Source organism: Thrips palmi, unplaced genomic scaffold (assembly GCF_012932325.1).
Source record: "Thrips palmi isolate BJ-2018 unplaced genomic scaffold, TpBJ-2018v1 HiC_scaffold_15, whole genome shotgun sequence".
Taxonomy (NCBI): Eukaryota; Metazoa; Arthropoda; class Insecta; order Thysanoptera; family Thripidae; genus Thrips; species Thrips palmi.
Genome location: NW_023144624.1, coordinates 10,235,042 through 10,256,484, shown reverse-complemented (window position 1 = coordinate 10,256,484; position 21,443 = coordinate 10,235,042). Strand labels below are relative to the sequence as shown.

At 57.4% G+C, this 21,443-nt stretch overlaps 1 protein-coding gene across 3 annotated transcripts; it reads left to right on the top strand.

Moving 5' to 3' along the window:
* The first annotated feature begins 1,488 nt into the window (after positions 1 to 1,488).
* On the top strand, positions 1,489 to 19,988 carry LOC117641446 (inactive tyrosine-protein kinase 7-like). 3 transcript variants are annotated; one of them, XM_034378776.1, is made up of 18 exons: positions 1,489 to 1,793; positions 3,519 to 3,821; positions 13,043 to 13,169; positions 13,268 to 13,461; positions 13,552 to 13,705; positions 14,358 to 14,491; positions 14,580 to 14,698; positions 14,789 to 14,969; positions 15,044 to 15,331; positions 15,452 to 15,709; positions 15,810 to 15,960; positions 16,040 to 16,167; positions 16,288 to 16,476; positions 16,938 to 17,147; positions 17,237 to 17,505; positions 17,590 to 17,700; positions 17,791 to 17,970; positions 18,050 to 19,988. In XM_034378776.1, the coding sequence occupies exons 1-18, from the start codon at positions 1,742 to 1,744 to the stop codon at positions 18,362 to 18,364; spliced, it is 3,363 nt and encodes a 1,120-aa protein (XP_034234667.1). In that variant the 5' UTR covers positions 1,489 to 1,741; the 3' UTR covers positions 18,365 to 19,988. The 3 variants fall into 3 exon arrangements, with proteins under 3 accessions (XP_034234667.1, XP_034234666.1, XP_034234665.1); XM_034378775.1 differs by having other exon boundaries at positions 16,902 to 17,147; XM_034378774.1 differs by having other exon boundaries at positions 1,490 to 1,793; positions 16,288 to 16,491; positions 16,902 to 17,147.
* Positions 19,989 to 21,443: the final 1,455 nt, after the last annotated feature.

Here is a 21,443-nt window from a genome sequence, read left to right as displayed (position 1 = left end):
GACGCCGTCGAGAGGGCTCGTCGGCCAGCCCAACTGGGCTCGTACTTCAACGCGTTGGCGAGCCCCGGCGCCGCCCCTGGCCGCCCCGTGCACAGGCCTGCCAACGCCGGGCCCGGCGGCGGCACGGGTGCCGGCACCAAGGCCTCGGTCAAGGAGTCCACGTCGGACACGGCCTTGGACACGGCGGTGGCCGCGACGCCGCAGATTCGCGCAGCGTCACCGCGCCGCCCGCTGGCCAGCGCCGACCTCAGCAGGAGGCCGTCCCCGGGCAGGGCGGGCAGGGCCTCCACGGGAACCAAGACTGAAACCGGTGGCGTCTCGAATCCGAAGGGACTTTCCTTCCAAACAAACCGATCCGTCTAACTGGAGTTGATGTCTAGCTGCAGAAATCGGGGAGGAGAAACGCGCACCAGTTCCCGCAGGCCAGCCGGACGGCCCCGAGGGCCCCGTGCTGCTGCAGACGCAGGAGGACACGGGCCCAGGTAATGCGCTGCAATGCCGTCCTGAACGTCCTGGCTGTCCTGCACGCGGTGCTCAGCGTCCTCCACACCAGTACCCACGTGTTCGCTTCCGCAGCGCCAAGCCAGACCGCGCTGGACAAGGACATGGCCACCTTCAACTCTCACCATAGAGTACTCGAGCCCGAGGGGCGCACCTGGTCCTTCAAGTGGCTGTCCAAGGCCACGGCTAGCACGGCCTCCTCCAGCGACTGCCCGCGCTGCGCGCCGCCCGGCGCCGAGGTCGCCGCGGCCTCCTCTCCGTTCTTGACGGTGCCGCGGCCGTGCTCGGCGCCGGCGGCCGAGTCCTCGTCGGCCTGGACACTGCCGCCGCAGCCACACCCGGGCAGCGACCACTTGGTGGTGCCGATGCCGACGCGGTCCGGCCGCAGCGTCGGGCTGTCCACCGGGGGGCCGCCGCTGCCCCTCGCCGTCGACGAGCGGTTCGCCCCCGCCCAGTCGCGGCAGTCCACCACGCCCTCGACGGGCGCCTCGACGGGGGACGCGCGGGCCAACCTCGGGCAGGCCACCACGTCGCACAGCAGCATGGCCGGCAGGAACCTGGCCACGGTGACGGAGGTGCTGGGCGTGCGGCCCGCGTCCGACCGCCACGCTCGCTGCATGATGTCCATCGTGAACCTCACGCTCGGGCAGGCGCGCCACGGCGCACGCCCACGCAGCGCCGGCAGGACGAAGAGGCCCAAGAGCAAGGACAAATAAAAGCACACCCTGCCGACAAATCCGTTGTTTCCCCCACACTGAAAGCCCACCGGCACGGGCGTGGCGTTACTCCACACGCGTCGACGTCGATACCCCGCGCGCGAAAGGGTGCGCTACTTCGGGCGTCTGCCACGCAGGGGTGGCGGCAGCACCGGCAGCACCGCGCGGTCTGTGAGTCCGTGAGTCACTGGAGGGAGGGACAGAGAAGGACGAGCGTCTTTGTCCTCCCTCTTCCTCCTCCTCCTCCTCCTCCTCTCCTCCTCCTCCCCTTCAGTGCGGCGCGGGCTGCCACGCCGGTCGGACGTTCGACGGCTGCTCTGCGGCCGGGGTTCCGCCGTTCGGACGCGCCGGTGCCGGTCGCTGTAAGACAAGTTTGAACCCGTCCAGTGTGTGAAAGTACTGCGCGATGGCCTGCGTCGCGGACTTGGCGAGGACAGTCTGAGTGCGCGTGTGCCGTGTTTAAGACTCAAGCGTGTGCGGTCGTCTTTGTGGATGTTCTCGCCGCCGACGAGAAGTTCGTCAAGATGATGATTGTCTGCTGGAAGCTCATCCTGCCGCTGGCGTTTGTGTGTGCCGGTAAGTAACATGGAACCACATGGAACGGGGTCGCTTTTTGTGGACGGCGCGCGACGCACAACGTTTGCCGCGCACTGCGAACTTTGGGATGTGCGACATGCCGGTGCCGGCGTTGCAGGCCGTCCTCCCCGGACCTGTTTTCGAAAGTCACCCTTCTCTTCGGTCCGCGCGATGAAAGGGGTGAACAGTGCTCTCGCTCCCACACATGGAACGCAGGGGGAAAGACATTGGCAGTGAAAAGCATAACAGCAGTCTGGAAGCAGCAGGATAGCTCTGATTCCCACCACACTGTCGGTGGGACACAGGAGGTGGGACTGGAACCGGTGTGCCGGTAATGCCGTTATCTGCTTGCCTTGTGCGTGCGTGCGTGTGTGCGCGTGCGTACGTGCGTGCGTGTGTGTCCGCTCGGTGCACGTGAAGAGCACCGATAATAAAGTGATTACCCGGCGGCGGTGAGAGATGTTACCTGAATGGGAAAGGCAGGGGGAAGGGGGGGGGCGCAAGTCTCAGGTCTCAGCCGGCCTGAAGGCGGGGCCCGGCAGGGCCACCTTGAGCGGCCCGAGCGGCCGGCCAGGCAAATGCCTGCTTTCTTCCTTTTTCGGTAGCGGCGTGTACTCTGCCAAGAGTGAGAAGGAGAAAGACAGGCATGCCGAAGGGGCGGGTCCTGGGACGTCCTGGGTCCTGGACGGTCCTGGGCTTCTTGGCCTCCAATGTGCACATGTCGTGCCCCTGCCCTGTCATGCTGCCACTGCACTGGCATGCCTCCGGGACGAGCATGTGTCGCCTGATTTATCTCATTTGAATGTGCACCGTGCACAAAGCGCCGCGCCGGCCCAAAGGCTGACGTTGCCCTGTCTCTCTCGCACTCCACGGGTGCGAGAGAGACAGAGCGACAAAGGCCGCTGGCCTGCTGGCCCATCAGCGCGTCGTCCAGTTGAGGGCGCGGGGACCAAGGCACGTTTGATAACCGCTGCAGGTGGCGGTGGAAAAGGAGGGGGGGTGTCGTTTACGTGATAAGCGCCTGGGCCAGCGGGGATCAACTCGGCAAACACGGCAACCCGGATAAACCGCCCTATAAACTGGAAGTGCCCTGCTGCGTTCGGAGAGGACCCCCTCCCAAAAAAGGGCGAAAAGTTTTTAGACCCAACAACCGAGAAGTTTTGTTTCGGCAAAGAAATTATGAGTCGGCTCGCCTGAGAGCGGCTGCTGAGGCTGTCCACCCGTCCGCCGTCGGCGCGGTGTTCCGATTCGATTCGATGTTAAAATCCTCGTTGCGATTCGAAGGGCCTCCGCTTCGCAGCGCTGCTTCGGCCTGCTCGGCCTGCTGGATGGAAATAAGAATGTTGCGATCCCCTGCGTGCAGTTATCTTGCTGTTGTCTTTTTGTTTTATTAGTGGGCGGTCTGGCGGCCGGTCGGCTCCGCGCCGCCACAGGGAGGCCCCCCCCCCCCCTCTTTTGAAACTGGATGGGATTGCGCCGCCGCCGCCACGCTACCTGTCCGATTAAAAACTATGATGATGGGTATGGGAATGGGGTACTCTGTTCGGCCGGCCGTGCGACGGGGCGGCCCGGCAGGCCCGGCCACCAGGCCCAGGCAAGCCTAGAGAGACAACCCCGCCCCGCCCCGCGCCGCGACGATGCGCCCGAAGATAAGCGGGCCTCACTAATTATTCATTCATTCGCCTACCCTGCCGGAAAGTCCTCTGATTCCTCCGTGTGTTGCAGCGCTGGCGCAGGACAAGTTCTACTTCTCCGTGAGCCCCGAGGACGTCTCCGCGCCCGCGGGCTCGGCGGCCGTGCTGCGCTGCGCCGTGTCCGAGGCCAGGGGCATCTCGTACGGCTGGACGTACAACGGCCGGCCCGTGGCGGCCTCCTCGCGCCGCCAGATCCAGCACGTGGACGCCGAGTCGCAGCTGCGCATCGGGCGGCTGGACCGCGTCCGGGACCAGGGCGAGGTGGCCTGCACCGCCACCAACACCAGCTCGGGCTTCTCGCTCACCAGCAGGACGGCCGTCGTGCAAGTGCAGTGTGAGTGCCCCGCCCGCACCAGCCCGCCCATAAATTCTCATCGATATCACATGTTTATTTTTCCCGATAAATTTCGGTGGCGCCGGCCGGCGGCCCTAGCCGCACCTCGCACCGTCTGCCCCGCCCCTGCTCCTGCCGTCCAGGGCGGCGCCGTGCAGGCAGCAGGCAAGCAAGGCAGGCAGCAAGGCAAGCAAGGCAGGGGCAGCGGAGCCAGACGGCCAATGTTGTGACGGTGATGGGGGTCGGAATAGCCAAGCAGCCCGGCCCTGGCCTCGGCCATGCCTCGGCCTTTGCAGTGCAGAGGGGCCTCGAGGGGCTCGGCCGCCCCGACGCCCCGCGCCTTTTGCTTTGCCTTTTGGCTTTTGGCGCAACCTGCCCGCCTTGCCCGCCTTGCCTGCCTCCTCCACCCACAAGGAAGAGGGCCGCCAGCGCCGCCAGCAGACCGATTCTGAACAGCGCTTCGTCGCCGTGCCCTGTCTCTCTCGACCCCACGGGATGCCCCATGGCTGCGAGAGAGACGGGGCGACGAAAGTGCTCTTCTGAATCGGCCCGCGGGCCACCGCGGAACGAATTGCAATCCCAGAGCAGGGCGTCGGCTGCGGGGCCTGCCTCAGGCCTGCCGTGCCCTACACTGCGCTCTGCTCGCTCTGCTCGCCGTCCCGACGTCTCGACGTACGTCCCGACTCGTCGCTGCAGGGCCGATCAAAGAGCAGCCGATGCGCGGCATTGCGGCATTCTTCGGCGTGCTCGGCTCGGACACTCGGGCCCCGCCGGCCGGCCCCCCGGGGGGAAAATTTAAACTCCAGAAGCTGGTGCCCGCCTCCCTTTACGTTCTACATGCGCTATTCGCTTATTCCCCTCGACGTCTCGAGTAGGTAAAATCCGACTCTAAATAGGGAAATCAAAAACATGGCGGATTGGGGCATTCTTTCGCGTTGGGTCGGAATGGGGACCCGCCGGGCCCCTCGGGCCCGCATTACCCTCGGACCAGCAGACCAGGCTCTCGGCCAAGCCATGGCCAAGCCTTCAGCCTTCAGTCAGGGCTTCACTCAACCGGGCAGCGGGGCCATCGGCCATGCCAAAGCGTGGATTCCAAAGCGCGCCGCACACACACAAAGAAGGCACTCACGGACGTCGCTTGAACCACGCCAAGCGTCGCCAAGCAGGGAGGGACAGCGGACGGTCCAAGGACAAGCAGTGGACATTGCTGCGCGCTGCGTGCCGGCTGCGCGGCTGCGTGTGTTCGAGTGGGAAAGGCCGGCAAAAGGGCATTCGTCCGCGCGGTGGCCGCGCAGTAAATCAAGAGCGTGTCCGTCATGCAGCCTGCTTGCCCGCTTGCAGCGCGGCCCTGCTGTCCGCCCTCGGCGGCCCTCGGCCCCTTGGCCGTCAGCCCCAAAGGAAATGCCGCCATGCCGCGCCGCGCTGACATTCCTCATTCCTCGGCAGGCCGCTCCAAACTTGTTGCCGTTCGGGATGCTTGTCTCTCTCGCTCCCACGCGGGAGGGACGCCCCACGAGTGCGAGAGAGACGCCGTCATGTGTGAAACCAGTCCGCCAATTTCCGGCGCGCTTTGCAGTGTCGGGCCGGCCAGCCGGCCGGTGGGGCCGTGGGGGCCTATGCGGCGCGGCGCGGTGCGGCACACAGGCAAGGCATAGGTGCGCCTGGCTCGGTGCATCGGTGCATCGCCCCCTTGCGCGGCTATGCCCGGCCCCACGCCCCTCCCCACCTAGCGGCTTCATTTCCCGACCAGTTTGCGCCGTCCTCGTCACTCCCTGGCCGCGGCCGGCCGGTCGCACTGGTGGGACGGAGAGGGAAGACGCGAACGGCATTCATACACGCCGGCCAGTCCCGCGCAAAACGCGCACACAAATTAGACGAGCGGGTCTGATGCCGAACAGTGCGCTGGCTGTCTCTGTCGCACTCGCGCGGCATGCCCCAGTGTGCGAGAGGGACGGAGAGAGAGAGCGTGCTGTCCGTGTGGGCGTCTGTGCGTGCCCCGGGGCGGGGCGGCCGTATGAAGCGAGGTGCGCGCGAGGACCGCCCCGCCTCTCATTAGACGCGTTTTGTGGGAATAAACTACGCTGCGCCGCCGCGACGGCCCCGAGTAGAGGGGCGCGGAGTTCATTACCACCCGTCGGGCGAGTAGCGCTCGGATTTATTGTGTCTTTACCGCCGGGCACCGCCGGGTCAGCGCAGGAGCAGGAGTGTTGCTCGCAGCCTCGCAGCCTTCGCCAAGGAATCGTTTCGCCGCTCTGTCTCTATCGTAGCCCTTCGGAGCGTCCCTTGCGTGCGACGGAGACAGCGCAACGAAATAAGATTCTTGAGCGGAGTGAGCCTGCTGCAGGCCGGAGTGCGGGGACGCGGACGTGCCCTCGCCTCCTCGCTGACCCCGCGGTGCACCTTGCCGTGCCGCGGTGCCGCCGTGCCGGACGCCGCGTCGATTGCCCTCGCCGTGCTCCGCGGTGCTCCGGCCCTCCGGCCCCGGAGCGGAACGCAGCGGCTCGAGTCAACAACCGGAAACAATGCGTGGTGCTGCCACCGCTGCCGCCACACCGCGGCGCGGGGTCCCGCCCGGGGGCCCCTCCGCGCGACCTCGTCGTCCTGCGCGTGTCCAAGAAGTGTCCACAGCCGCCTGCTTCCGGCGCGGCCCGTCCAGGCCCTCGGGCCGACAGGTGAAGATGCGCTCGAAGACTCCCCGGCGCCCAGGGCCTGCAGACTGATTCCGAGAGTCGTTTTCGTCGCTCTGTCTCCTTCGCACTCATGTGGGGCGTTCTGTTGGGTGCGAGAGAGAAAGGGCGACGAAGACGACTCTCGGAATCAGTCTGCTGGCCGCCCGGCGGGTGTATTTGAATGTGGGACACGTTTCCAATTCCACACGTCTGGCGACGCCGAACACCGACTACTGCCCCCCCCCCCCCCCTTCTTTTTCCTCCGGTCTTTTTCTTTCCACCTCGCCAGTGGGAGGATTTGCAGGTCTATTTCGTGCTGTTTTGCTCACCGTCTGTCCGACAGCGCCGCACGTCGGCTCGCCCTTGTTGATCGGCGCGCAGGCAGACAGACAGACAAGCGGACAGGGAGGCGACCCCATCAGCCCGAGTGCCGTAGTGCCGGCGGCCGGCCGGCTTTTTATAATAATGAAAGTCGCCCCCTGCGACCGCTGCGACCCGTCGACATGTGTGGCCGGATAAAACAAAACGAGAAAAAAGTAAGAAGAGCGCGATGATCTGCATGAGGGGCGCCCGCTGGGAAGCGATCGGCAATTTTGATGCGCACCGGAACGCAGGCATGCCTGTAGCGGACGGACGGACGGACGGACGGACGGACGGGCCCAACGACGTGAAGGACGGCGGCAGCATGGCGGCAGCCCGAAGCCGAATACTAAGAGCGCAAAAGTGGGAGGGCCTCTCTCCACTACACTCGGCGCGCTTGCCGAGCAAAATAGGCCTGGCCAATCACCCCCTCCCCCTTCCCTCCCCGGAGGGAAAGGCAGCGAGCGAGGCGCAAAATAAAAAGAAAGCTGTGTGTTGCTGCGAGTACTAGTCGCTCGCACCCTCCCGCTCGTAAAGGGGAAAGGGGTGGGGAGGGGTGAAGGGTGGGTGAGTTGAATGGCGGAGGGGGACAGAGTCTGGAGACCAGTTATGACTCGGAGTCCTTGTGCCTGGAGTCCTGGGCTGGGGCGTCCTGGCGGTCCTGGCCCGCTGCACCCCCAACACTTCACCGAGAAGTGGAAGCGAGAGGAGAGAGGCGGTTCTCCCGGGGGAAGGCTTGCACGTCCTCTCCGGCTTGCACCGGGGCGGCAGGTGCGCGCCCGCCCGCCCCGCCCCGCCCCACCCCGCCCCGAACAAAACCTCCTTTTTATCCCTTTCCCGCAGGAAGCGACCAACTGCAAGCAATGCGCACCGGGACCGGGACGAAATACTTGAACCGATTCCCTGCTGGCGGATAATGAGTTCGGCCGCCGACTGTTGTTTCGTCGGTGCTGTCTCTCTCGCTCTCACGGGGCGTTGTGGGGGTGCGAGAGAGACAGCGACGAAACCAGTGTCGCGGAATCGCCCTGGCCTTCCCCGCGCGCGTGCCGCGTGCGCGAGCGGCGCGAGATAGGCGCGTTGTGTTTATGAGTCGGGGTTGTGGGTGGGGTTGGGGGCCGCGAGGGTGGACGCCGGTGACGTCACACGCCGCCATACATTGTGATTATGTGGCCCGGAGGGACGCCGAGGTAATGGGCTGCAGCCGTCGCTCTGTCTCTCTCGCACTCGCGGGGCGCCCCGACGGCCCGAAGGGGTGCGAGAGAGACGGAGCGACGGAGCACTGTTGAGGCTCGCGCTTCATTTGCCGGCCGGGATCGAACACTCGCGGGTCCGTCTCGTTTTGCGCGGATTAGGACGGCGGCGGCGTGGTGGCGCGGCGAGCGGTGAGTCAGCGCGGCGGCCCTCCTTCGTTTGACGCCTTTCGGCCCTTCTCGGCCTTTTTGAGGCTTCCAGTTCCCCCTCCCCTCCCCCGCCTCTCCTTCCGCGCCACTTCCTTCCCCTCGCGCGCCTCCCCGCATTGAAACTCGCCGCGTCTAAAATTAACAAGCAGATGATGAGTCGGGAAAGGAAAAGAGAGAGGAGGGGAGAGGGTTGGGGGCGTGCTGCACATGGCCGCGCGGCGTGGGGAGGGGGGAGGGGGGCGCCGCCTCCATGCAGGCCGGCTGCCTGGCTGCCGTGCCTGCACCCGAATGCGTGGAATGTTTGGCGGCCGAACCTGTGTCTCCGCGCCGGCACGCCGCCGCGCCCATTCATCGGCAACGACACCGAGGGCCCCTCCGAGTAGGACGCATCATACCGCGGCCGTGCTTGCCCGTCGTGCCGCCCCCCCCCCCACGGGCCTCGCGCCTCGCGCCGCGGGGCGGATGGCATTGCCAGATGCGGTGCCGAACGCCGAACCTGTAACACTGTAACGAAAAGCTGTGGAGGAGGGAGAGTCGTGGACGGAACGCGAACTAGCTTCTCTGTCTCTCCTCCCCGGAGCGCGCACGTGTGGGAGCGGGGCGGCGCTAGTGCTGCCGACGGGTTGCCTACTGCCCCTGCTGGCTGGCTGGCTGGCTGGGGCTGCTTCACTTCGCCGTGTAATTCTGTCTCCCCGGGAAGGGGAGCGAGGCGGGCGAGGCGAGGCGATCGGGGCGGAAGGACGAACGCTACGCCGGAAATGCAAGACGCCGCATTTTCGGGCCATTGGGCTCGAGGGCTGCTGCAGCTCATCCCCTGCCCTTATTTTTCGATTAGGGAAGGCAGTCTGTCTGTCTGTCCGTTTTGTCTGTCTGTTTCTCTGCCGGTTTTATCTGTCTGTCTGTCTGCCGGTTTTGTCTGTCTGTCTGTCTGTCCGTCCGTGCGTACGCGCAGGACAGCACTAGGCTCTCGGAGGGGCCGCCCCGCTCCAACCCCCGCCGTGTTCAGTATTCCGAGGGTGTCTTGTAAGACGCCGGGAAAGGAGAGTCTGGGAGAGAGAGAGGCCATGAGGGTGGAGACAGAGAACGGAAAGTGAGATAAAGAGGAGAGGAAAGGCAGGGGGCAGAGCGGGGCAGAGGGCCCCAACCCCACCGGGAGGAATCTCTGTCCGAGATATGCCGTCGTGGTCGTGCGGCCGAAATCCCGGCTTGGTGGTGGAAGCTGGAAGCCGCTGGAAGTCGAAGGGACGCTTCGCCATTGCTGCCGTCGGCAAGTCAGCCAGAGCCAGCGCCAGCGGCTGAGCTGGTCACTCATTTTACTCAGTAGAATTCCCAAATTTGTAATTTCAATTTCGATGAAGTTTTTCTTAGGGCGTGCAGCGCGCAACAGGGTGGCATGCCTGCTGGTGACTGGGTGGAAGGCGTTAACCGCTATAAGTCGCTGTCACGCCGCACCGCGCCGCCGCGACGCCGATGAATACTTTAATAAGCCCCCGAGGCGGGCCTCGCCACGGCGGCCACGGCGGGCCTCGCTGTATTAGAGGCGGCTGCAGCCAACCACGCCGCACCGAACTTCTCGCGGCATCGCCAACCCCCGCGCCAGATTTACGGCTCCATTTCAGATTTAATTTGGAGGAGAAATTTCGCTCGGATGACGTTCGCGGACGAGCGGAACCAGTGCGGCGCTGCGAGCGGTGGGTTAGAAAAAAAGGGACTGACGTCGGCGGGATTCGAACCGCGGCCTTTTTTTTTTCCTTTCGGGGGTTGTGCGACTTTGTAGCGACGGCACGGACAAATGAGGGTAAGTGATACGGAAAGAAGGCGACTTAGGGAAGGGAGTCGTGTAGGGAGTCGCGGGTCGAGGAGGTCAAGTGAGAGGGGGTGGGGGTGCGGCGGGAGGGGAGGGGAGGGGAGGGGAGGGAGGGAGGGAAGTGAGAGGCTGAGGCGGCGGAGGGGGGAAGACCGGAGCAGGTGTTTAACACGAGCGTCCCTCCCTCCCTCTCTCCCTCCTCTGCGATGCGCGATGCGCGACGCGGTGGAGGTTGGGGTTGGGGTTGCAAGTCGGATTAAAGTCTGACGCGTTGTTCCTGTTGTCCGTCCGCCTGTCTGCGGAGATCTTTTACGCTCTCACAGTTGTGGCGTGGCTCGGCGTCGCGGACTTAGTTTCGTGTAATAAGCAAAAGATTTTTTTTCCTTTCTTTTTTTTTATGGGGACCACTCTTTGCATTTATTTTCCCATGCGCGGTTTTATGGGTGGGTGGGTGTGACGGGCTGCCCCCTCACTCCCTAGTGCGTTACTTTTTAACAACTCTTTGTTGTTTTTGTTGTTTGTTTGGAGGTTGGCAAGCCGAAAGGCACCATGTAATGCCCCTGTAAGTGGGCAACCGGCACGGCATCGGCCCTCAAAGCTCCCGGTCCTTGTGTCTGATTCCCCTGCGGGATGCTCCTGTATAGTGTAGGGGACGCGGACGACGCCGTCGACGCGACGCAGCGCGCCGGATAGCCGATGCCGGAGTGGACCGAATCAGGGGCCACTCCCCGCGTGGACCACGCAGGGGCTGGACCATTGTCGGTCCGGAGCCCCCAGATTGGCTCGTCGCCGCCCTGGTGTCATCCCATCCCCCGCGTCCACGGCGTCCACGGCGTCGGCGGCCACCCCGACCGGGAGGGTGGCGACGACGGTGATGTTGGTGGCGTGCCGGCGCCGTACCGCTTTGGTTTCCATGGCGACGGGGTCGATGCTGTTGCCCATAAACTTTTATGGTCTCCACCGCCTGCTCTACGGCGGCCCGGCTCCGCACTCCGCTCTCCGTTCTCCGCGCGCACTACCGGCGCGGCGTCGCGGGGCGTCGCGGGGACTCTGGCTCTGGGGTGCGGAGTGCCGCCGCTCGTGCCGAATCGGGCCGCCGCGCTGCAGTCCCTGCTGCAGGCCGCGCGCTCGGAATGGACGAATGGACCAGGCCGTCCACAAACCACGTAACGTTATGTGCGACTGACACGGCAGTGCACTGGGGCGCCGACGGACGCGGCTAACTGGCGTTGAGAGACTGGACAGCAGGCCGGCTCGGTGCGCGGCGCGGTGCGAGCGGTACGCGGTGCCTTGCAGAGACATTTTGTTTATACGCCGCGTGGCTGTGGTGGGGCGGGCGGCCTAGGGCGGCCAGGCCGCCGGCCAGACAGGCTCGTCCAAGCCGCACTGCGCAGTGCATCCCGGGATGTTTATCGAAATGCAGTAAGCTTGTTTACTCTCGGGAAGGGGAGGCGCGACACTGGGCCCCGCCCCGCCCCGCCCCGCCCCGCCGAACACGGCGTGCGTACTGCCTGACCACGCCGCCGGGGAAGTCCGACACGATGTCTGTGGAAGAGGAAATGAGTGCATCTCGGCGTCGCGGATTGTTTTGTTGCTGGAGGGGGGCGGGGGCTGGGGAGGGGAGCCGGAATGGAGAGGGGGAGGGAACCCGGAGGGAAGGCCCTGGTCGCAGTTTGGCTCCACGGCCATTCGCCGTACGTAAAACTCTTTATCACTTTGGGGGAAAGTTGTCCGGCCCGGGGGATGATATGCGAGTCGCCCCGTCGTGAAAAGCAGAGCGAGCGGCGAGAGGCCCGGCCGAACATCCGCCGCCCGGCGACGCTTTGCTTTTTATGCCCCGGATATAAAATGGAAAGCGTCGCCGGGTGGTGTACACTGTTCCGTGGTGGCGGTGGAGGCCGCTTCCCTTTGATGGCGGTTTCGCCGGCCGCGGCACGCTGAATTTTTCATCGCGACGACGGCCGTGATCGCGGCCGGCTCCCGGCTTGGACGTGAACGTCGTGGCGACGGACGGCGGCCGTTCTCGCCCTCCTCCTCGTATTTTTGCGTCGCTCGCTGCTGCTGCGGTCGGGGTGGTTGGGTTGGGGAGAAGGGGGGATTATTTGGGCGACTTCTCGCCGCTGCCTTTCGCTGTGGCCGTTGGCCCCCGGCCGCCCCCGGCCGCGCTGGCTGCGACCCCAGACGCCAACCCCGATGGGGGCAGGCCGGGGCAGGCCAGGCGCACATGGGGCACCAGCAGACGCGCTGCAAGTCCGCAAGTCTGGGAGGGCGGACCGGGCGGACCAGCCCCGCCGGCGTCGTTTCTTATTGTGGCCTTGTGGGGCAGTCACCGGCCCTCCCCTCCCCTCCCCTTTCCCTTTCCCTCGTTCATCAACGCGGCGGCTCGGCGGCAGCGCGGCGGCGATATCTGGAAGGCTGGAAGGTGACAGTGGCACGCAGCGCCGCGCTCGGCCGCGCAGCACGCAGCAGTGGCGTGGCCGGCCCGGCCCGGCCCGGGGGTTGGTGAACGACGAGGGGCTCTACTTCTCCACGCTGATAGGGGGAGGGGCAGCGTTGCGTCGACGGCCACGCCGTCCCGTCAAATAAACGTCGCTTCATGGCCGCGCAGTGCCGTGCGTGCGTGCGTGCGTGTGTGTGTGTGTGTGTGTGTGTGTTCCTATGTGCGTATGTGTGAGTGTAGCGGCAACCCGAGGGGCACCGGGTAGTTGCCAACTTGGCGCACGGTGCCGCTCGCGGTCGTCAAGCCCCTGGAGCGGAGGACGAGCTGGCTGGAGAGTCACCTGAGCCGTGAGGGACACTGGAGAGTTGTGGGAGCAGCCCCCCTCCCCCTCTTTTCCCCTCGCTTGGCGTTTCCTCGACAGTGTTGGCGTGGATTAAATGAACAGAAAAAGTAGCCTGAAAGGAACAGAAAAAGTGGATTTTTAGGGACAGAATAAGTTATGTGCGTGTGTTGAACGCCTTCTTGAAGTCTTCTTCTGCTTGCAGGGCTGTCGGAGAGCGCTGACGTGGAGCTGCACACGCCGGAGTCGCCCGAGGAGGTGGTGGACGGCGAGGACGTGGTGCTGGCCTGCACCGTGGACGGCAGTGGGGACATCCGCGTGGATTGGTTCAGGTAGGCCACGCGCATCCTGTTAAAAAGGCGTTCGTTCAAGTCCAAGTCGTTTTTCCCAACCCAGGTTCATTCATTCGTTGTTTCTTGATTGCATCCAGGAACGGCGAGCGCGTGACGCGCAACAGCCACGTGTCTTTCGGGGGCGCGGGGGCGTTGGGGGGCCCTGGCCCTGGCCGTCGCCAGCTGCACCTGCGCGGCGCCTCGCCCCGCGACAACGGCGTGTACCGCTGCAGCGCCACCAGCGTGGCGGGCACCGTGTCGACGGGGAGGAGCTTCGCCCTCGCCGTGCCGGGTAAGTGCCTTGCCATGCCGCCCCGTGCTGCAGTGCACTGTGTCCGAGGCTGGCGCGCGCTGACGCTGTTTGTTGTGGATCGGCTTGCAGGCCCGGCCGGCGAGAAGTGGCCGCTGATCCAGGTGCCACCGCAGGACACGGTGGCGCGGCGCGGCGACGCGGTGCGCCTGGACTGCAGCTACAGGGACGCCAGCTTCACCGAGTGGTACTTCAAGGACACCGGGCCCTTGAAGAACGCCTCCAGGTACTATGTGGGGCCGGCCTGGCCGGCCGGCGGCAGCTCGCGTCGCCAAACACCTTTTATGAGTCGTGTTTGTTTTTAGTTTTACTTTTTTTAAGACGTCGGCGTGAGTTTGACTTGGCTGCAGACGTAGCGTCGGCTTATTTGTGTTTCGGGCGGGTTCGTGTTCGTGCGTATACACTCGCAGCGTCACTGCATAAGGGGAGGCCAACCTGGCCCAGCCCTTCGGACCTCTAGTCGTCCGAGCTGCCCAAGCCTTGGCCAAGCCTTGGCCCAAGCACGCCAGCACCCATCACAAATGCTATGATCTGTTTGTCGACTGGCAGGGGAAGGGGCAAGGGGGCCCGGGAAGGAGCCCTTACGTTTACATAGCTGCATGTGCTCTGTTTGCTTTCGGTCCGTGTTTACAAGGTCCCGTATTGGGCACGGAGTTATGATCACGCCTAGTCGGACTGACCATATGCTGCCTTAATCCCCAACCCCCACCCCTTCGCGTCCACACTGCCATCTCTTAACGTTTATCGAGGCCCAACAACGCCCCTTTCGTCGTCCCTTGGCTTAAGACTGCGTGCGGCCGGGGGTAGGCAACCTGCATCACAGCAGGGGAATGCAACTATCTAGGGATCTTCCTTTTCTTCCTTTTTATTTTTTTCAGGTTCAACATCCTGGAAAATGGCTCCCTCCTCCTCACGAATGTCGGGCGGCAGGACGAAGGTCCCTACGCGTGTGTGGGCATCCGGGAGGACGCGGAGCTGCCCCAGAAGTACACCGCTCAATTGACCCTGGCGTGTAAGTCCAGCAGCAGTCGGCCTCGTTGGTTTATCCTCAGCATGCTCTCATGCAAGATTACTGACTTGACCCATGTTTTTCATTGCAGATCTTGAGGAGTTTAGTTCAGCCTCGTTTGATCCAGAACTGTCCTCAGATCATCTCCACATTATCCCAGAGAATGCGCCATTTCACATGACATGCAAACCTCCTAGAGGGGTTCCACAGGTATTTCTTCTTTCTTCTTTTGGGTACGATTAATATTCTTAAGTCCTACATTTAAAATTTTCAATATGGCTGTTTTGTTTTCTGCTGTAGCCGAAAGTGAAGTGGCTTGACCCTGAAGGTCAACCAATTTCTGATTCTGGTCCATTACGTGTAGAAGAAACACGACTTTACCTTGAATCTGCAAGTTCTAAAGAGAGCAGTGGAAATTACACCTGTGTAGCTGAAAATTTGGCTGGAATTCGCTCTGAGACTGTTCGCCTCTTAGTATCCAGTAAGTTATAATCAAGCAATTTTGTACTGTTTCATTTGTGGCAAAAGGCTTCATTTGATTATTTTTTGATACAGCACCACCAACAATCACCAAGGACCCTGTTTCAATGGTAGTTGGAGAGGATGAACCTGCCGTTTTAACATGTCACTTCAGTGGAATGGCATATCCTGTCACAACTGTAAGGTGGAGAAAGGATGGAAAAACTCTAAGGGATGATGCAAATCACATTCACATTGAACCGTCAAATGGAACGTTGAAAATTAATTCCGTGGTTTCATCTGACAGAGGAGAATATGTTTGTCTTGTGAATACTACAGGGTTCAACCCCATACATTCAAAGCCTGCACAGATTCAAGTTAAAGGTGTTTATTCTTTTAAATGTCTCTTCTGTTAAAATTATGCCACTCAAAGCAAGGTCTCAAAAAAATTGCTAATTAGTTGTTTAAAAAGGGTAATTGTTAAATTAATGTTATCAATTTCAGAGAAACTGAAGTTTACTCCCCAACCTGTCAACAAGAAAATGGAGCTTGGTTCCGTTTCGAAAGTGAACTGCAAGGCCCAGGGGTCAACAGTCCCTACCATCCATTGGCTCAAGGAAGGAGGCTTGCCCAGCCATGTGTCTGTTCACAACGGAACATTGGTTTTTAATGGGGTGAAGTCGTCTGACAAGGGTCGCTATACGTGTGTGGCAAACAATGCTCAAGGCACAATCAATGCAACCATTACAATTGATGTCCATGGTTAGTAATAATTTCAAAAAATCTCTCTCTCTTTTTGTATTAATTTAAATGTAAGCCAAATCACAGTGGTAAACAAAACCCTTTACATTTTTCCTTTTAGTCACTCCGAAGTTCATTGTCCTGCCTAAGAATCCATCAGAAGCTGTTGAGGGATACTCAGTTATGATTGATTGTGCTGCTGAAGGTGACCCGAAACCCACCATTCATTGGGACAAAAACAGTGTCATGATGAATGACTTAGGCAACCAAAGGTTTGTTTCTGACAAATTCCCATCTCTTGCCTTTGTGGTATTTAATTCCATCTTTTATCATCACACCCACCATTTACAGGTTTGTTGTCCTAGAAAATGGATCATTGTTGATTCATGAGGCCCACTTATCTGACCAAGGGAATTATGGCTGCACTGCAGGGAACAGTGGAGGATTCAAAAGAGCAGAAGTTTCACTGTTTGTCCGCAGTAAGTACAATGCTAATTTATGAAAAATTCTGGTCTTTGCTTTTATTTATCTACCTTTTTATCATGTACAACCTTCCTTCAACTGTTAAATGAATCTTGTTTCCTGCTGTGAATTTCCAGGTGCAGAAGGTTACATTCCAGACGGGCCAGATTCGGAAATCAATGCTGATTCCATGATGACAAAAACAGTTGTTATAACTCTTGGTGCAGCTGCAGCCTACATGTTCCTAGTTGTTGGATTGATGGTGTGGTGCCGCTGCAGAAGGAGGAGGAGAAAGCAAAATTACCTGGCTCAGGAGACAGCTGAAGGTACTAGTGCCTTATGTAAGTGTTGAAAACAACACAGCTTTTAGAGGTGTTTTAAATTATGTTGATTTAATCAATGGAGTTCATAACTGGGATAAGAGTCCTTTCCCTCTATCTGTTAATTTTTTTTTCACTAAACTCATGGTTACTCTTGGTTTATTGGTATGACGTCTCTTCCTCAATATTTTTTATTCAAAGCACAATATTCTTTCATTTTTACATATAAATTATATTTCTTCTGTTTTTTAATTTAATTGATCAAAGTGCTGCTGTATATTTTGCTTTTTTAGTCACATGCAGATTTTTTCATCATATTATTTTTTTTAGTTTTTTGAATGACTGATGCACTTCTATTGCTATTCCTTTGGTACTTCCTGCATGGTCGTCTGGTGCCTTTTCTTCACTTGACTAACTTGTGCATCTTACAGTGGGTAAAGGTGACAATGTGGACACTGCCTGTGCAGCAAATGGAGATGCAGAACTTGGAGAGCGAAGCAAGCGACTCAGCAAAGCCTCCAGTAAGCAGAATGGTCATGCTCATACAAATGGTCATGCAAGAAGTGATGGTGAAAATACTGCGCAGAGCCAATCATCCAACCATTCCAAAAAGTCCAAAACCAGTTATGATGCTCTGTCCTTCGCTCGGGCAGACCTGCAGAATTTAATGTTGCTTGGTAAGTTTTTTCGGACTTAAACCACTATATTTTTTAAGTTTTTTTTTTATATGGAGGAAGCGTCAATTGTTTACTTTAATTTTTTTAAGGTAATGGTGAAATGGGGGAAGTGTATCTGGCACAGGCGAAGGGTTTAGGTAACTCGACGGCACCGGTGCAAGATGGAACTGAAAATAGCAGTAATTTTGGTGTAGTCATGGTAAAAGCTCTGAATCAAACAAGGAATGAAGCATCTCTCCTTGAGTTTCGGCGCCAAATTGACTTATTCCAAAGAGTGAACCATCCCAATATAGTGTCTCTACTTGGGCTCTGCCGAGAGCAAGATCCACACTATATGCTTCTGCAGTATTCCGATTGGGTGGGTATTTTCTCTGTTTGCAGTCTTAATTTTAATGTTCAAAATAACATGATTTTTTGAAATGTTTCTGTTTATAATTTATAGGGTGATTTGAAGCAGTTTCTGTTGGCCTCAAGAGAAAAGAGTTCACGAAAATCGCCTCAATCCCCACAACCTCCTCAACCTCCCAAGCCTGCACCTCTGACATTTGCACAGGTAGAAATGTCTCATATTTTAATTAAATTTATTACCTATGTCTTTTTAAGTGGATTGTTGACTAACTCATTTTTTTTTCATTTTTAACAGATTGTTAGTTTAGCTAACCAGGCAGCTCAAGCACTTGAACATTTGTCAAATCTCCGGCTTGTTCATAAAGATATTGCTGCAAGAAACTGTCTTATTGCATCTGGTTTGAGATTGAAGATTTCACTCTCCGGCCTGTGCAAGGACACATACAAAAGAGAGTATTTTGAATATAAAAACCAGGTATGTTTTTTCTTGCAATCATATTACTAGATATCTCAAAATCTATGTTTCCTATCCTTAATTTTAATTTGTATTGCAGACAATGCCTCTGCGTTGGTTGCCTCATGAAGCTGTATTTGAGGATGACTTCTCAGCAAAGTCTGATGTATACAGCTATGGAGTTTTGGTTTGGGAAATATTAACGCAAGCAGAGTTCCCATTCCATCGAAAGACAGACAATGATGTTGTGTCTTCTCTTCAAAACCATGAACTTCACTGGAAGATTCCCAAGAATTGTACTCCAGCCATGACTGCACTGTTGGGCCGCTGTTGGGCAGACAGTCCCCGTGACAGACCAACTTTCTCTCAAATTGTTCTTGCCATCAGTGAAATGAAAGTTGACACAGAGATGTAAGCCATACAGGCTCTTGTTGAAACTAAAAATTTTTGTATGTCAATTATTTGAAAATTGATATGACGGCAGGAATGTCCGTCCAAAGCCCCGGGAATTAATGCAATATTATGTTAATTTGACACCACTGAAGACATCGAGAGGTTGCATCACCAGTGGAGCCCTCAATATTAGTGTATGTGCTACTTTTCCAAAGCAAACTGGAAAAATCATCAAGTAGGCTGTACAGTCTCTTTCATTTGTACATAAACATTATTTTGATTCCTTTGTTTGTTTTTTTAAAGTTCTCTATGATCAATTTCTCAAGTTGTTTTTAAACCATATTTGCTACTACCGTTTTATGTATTTAACAGTCAAGCTTTCTAAGACTGAAGAAAATCAAACTTAATTAGCTGAACCATTTTTATGGTCTGTTTCTCATCAGGCCGCTACTTGTAATATGTGATTTTAATCAGTCTGATATTGTATGTTTTTCACAATATTATTTAACTAGGCAATGTTAAGGAATTAATTGTTACAAAGTTATATTAAGACTGTTGATTACTTTCTTTTTTTTTTTGTGGGAATGGGTTATACGTCCAGATGACTAGTCCATTACTTTTGTGATGTGTAAAATTATTTTAACTTTGAAATGAGATGAAAGTTTTTTCTGGGGGTCTTTCTGTATTTAAGTACCCTCTCAAAACCATCATGTTTGTGCCCAAACCCAAACAGTGTTTGACATGCTGAAACTCAATCATCTGGAATTTTGGCCCTCTGTTGCCAGATGTTGATCTAATAACTCTTCAATTGCGGCCGTATATATTTGATCTCATAAAAATAATCAATGCTCACTCTTAAGTTTTCTTAATTTGAGGATCATTTTGTTCCCAAAGACTTCTGTCTCTTTTCTGCACACTGCCATTTATGTGTTACATCTACAAAGGTCCAAAGCCCTATTTGTATGTAGCATTAAGAAAGTGGGTGTTTTAAGTGTACATATGAATTTCATCAATGCATGTATTGTTATGAAGCACTCATTATCTATTTCATCCTTTGATTGTTAGTATTTTTGTTATTTCTTCATGCTTTCCAATCAAAAACTACTTAAATCAATCATTACATTTCACCCCTGTAGACGACCAGACATATGTGCTCAGGAAGTAAACAGTTCCTACCCCATTTGCACAGAACCCCATTGCTTTTGCACAGAACCTGTGATTTTTCCGACCAATTTGACTGCATTGAAAACAATTCTTCACTTTACTGTTCAATTTTATCACAAAGCTGCTCACTGGAATGCAAAGATAAGATGGTAACTTGTTAGGAACTGTAAATGTGAACTACATTATTATTTTTAGTGTACAAATGTGTATAAATTTTGAAAAATATGTGTATCTAGTCAATATGAGTTTTTTTGAAAATGTAATCAAATAAGCAAAAGAATGCCATTCAGAATAATGACAAAATATCATGCAACGAAACACAATTAATATGATCCACTGCCTCGTTCCCACACATAAATGTTTGTCAGGAATGTTGCGCTCAATGTTTTGTCTTTTGACTAATATAATGTTCGTCAGGAATGTTCTGCTCGATGTTTTGTCTTTTGACTAATTTTCAAATAAACACATTATCAGCCAACCTCGCCGTGCCTGCCTCCTTTCCTAAAGCCCATTCTTCCAGCACCTCGGCCGGGGATGGCCGTAGCAATATCCGGTCTCCGATCACGAAGCGCTCAGCGCGCACCTTGCACTCGACTTCCGGCCTGGGGCCGGGCCTGGCGCTGGGCCTTGCAGGCTCCTCCCCGTCCGGTCCACTTCCGGTTTCCTGTGCGGCTCCTGCGTTAACAGCTCCGCGACACGCCGCGCCGCCGCGGCCGGATGGACAGACTGCTCAGTCAAAGCTAACACAAATACCCACTGAACGCGTCCAGTCTGACCAGCGGGTCGAAGGTATTCGCAGAAGCCGGATATAGCGGCCATGAAGGATTTTTCAAATGCAACTCTGTGAGGCAGGACAGCAAAGAGCGATGCGATGCCTTCACATCCAATGCGGGCGGTATACAGAGGGATGCGAGTCGAGTCGCGCAGTGAGCACAGCAACACCCTCATCTCCCCCTCCCCTCCCGGATGGGCGCGTTTTTAGAGCCCCAGAGCTCAAGCCACCAAAACGTGTCGCAGCGTAAGTCGACAAAAGTGGCTTGTTGTCCTTCGTGCTTTCCTTTTCGCTCTTGCCTCAAGAAGGGAACACGATGACCCCACGCCATTCGTGGTTCATGTTCCACGCGCGCCCGGAGATCATCTCGATGGTCTGGATTGTCTCTAGACGCTCGGCAGCGGCCGTAAGTCTTGACCGCGATCAGAGGGGGACGCGCGTGAACTTGGCGCGTCAAGCCGGTGGATGGTCACGGCCATCAGAGCCGCAGCGCCGCAACGCCGCAGAGCCACCCCGGCGACAAATGATCGCCGAAACGCGTGCTGCGGCGCTGCGAGAATGAGAATAGCCCCGGTCCTTGTACCGTCCTCGTCCTCGGCGTCCTCGTCCCCGACGGCGGGGGTGGGCGGCGGGGTGGCCGCGCTGGCCGGCGCTGACCTCGCCCCCATTCCCATGATCACGGTGCTAGCCCTGGCCAGCCCCGGCCAGCCCCCCTCCTGGTGCTATTGCGCTTTGGACTCGATACGAACCTGGCCGGGCCGGGCGCGCTATGGCCACCGTCTCGGACGGGCAGGCACCGTCCCAAACATGCCGAGCTTACCGGATTTATTTTTCATTTTTATTATATTTTGAGTAGTGCAGCGGACGCTGACTTACTAATGTCGTCCATCATGCGTCGACAAGTGTCTTTATAAGTCAACATGCAAATGTACACTGGCAAAGAAAAAACATAAATAAAGAAATCTGAATCGGAACGCATGTCAGGTTAACAACCGCGCCTTACCAGCACCCACCACCAACCACCAGTGCAGAGGCCATCCCCACACTCAAATAAGTGTGGGGCGATTGGCCTGCGCTTTGACATCCCCGCCGTCACGTCCACTGCAAACACCGCACCGCCGTGAAAGCCACGCCGCCAGGGGGTCGCGGTTAATTTTACGGAGGG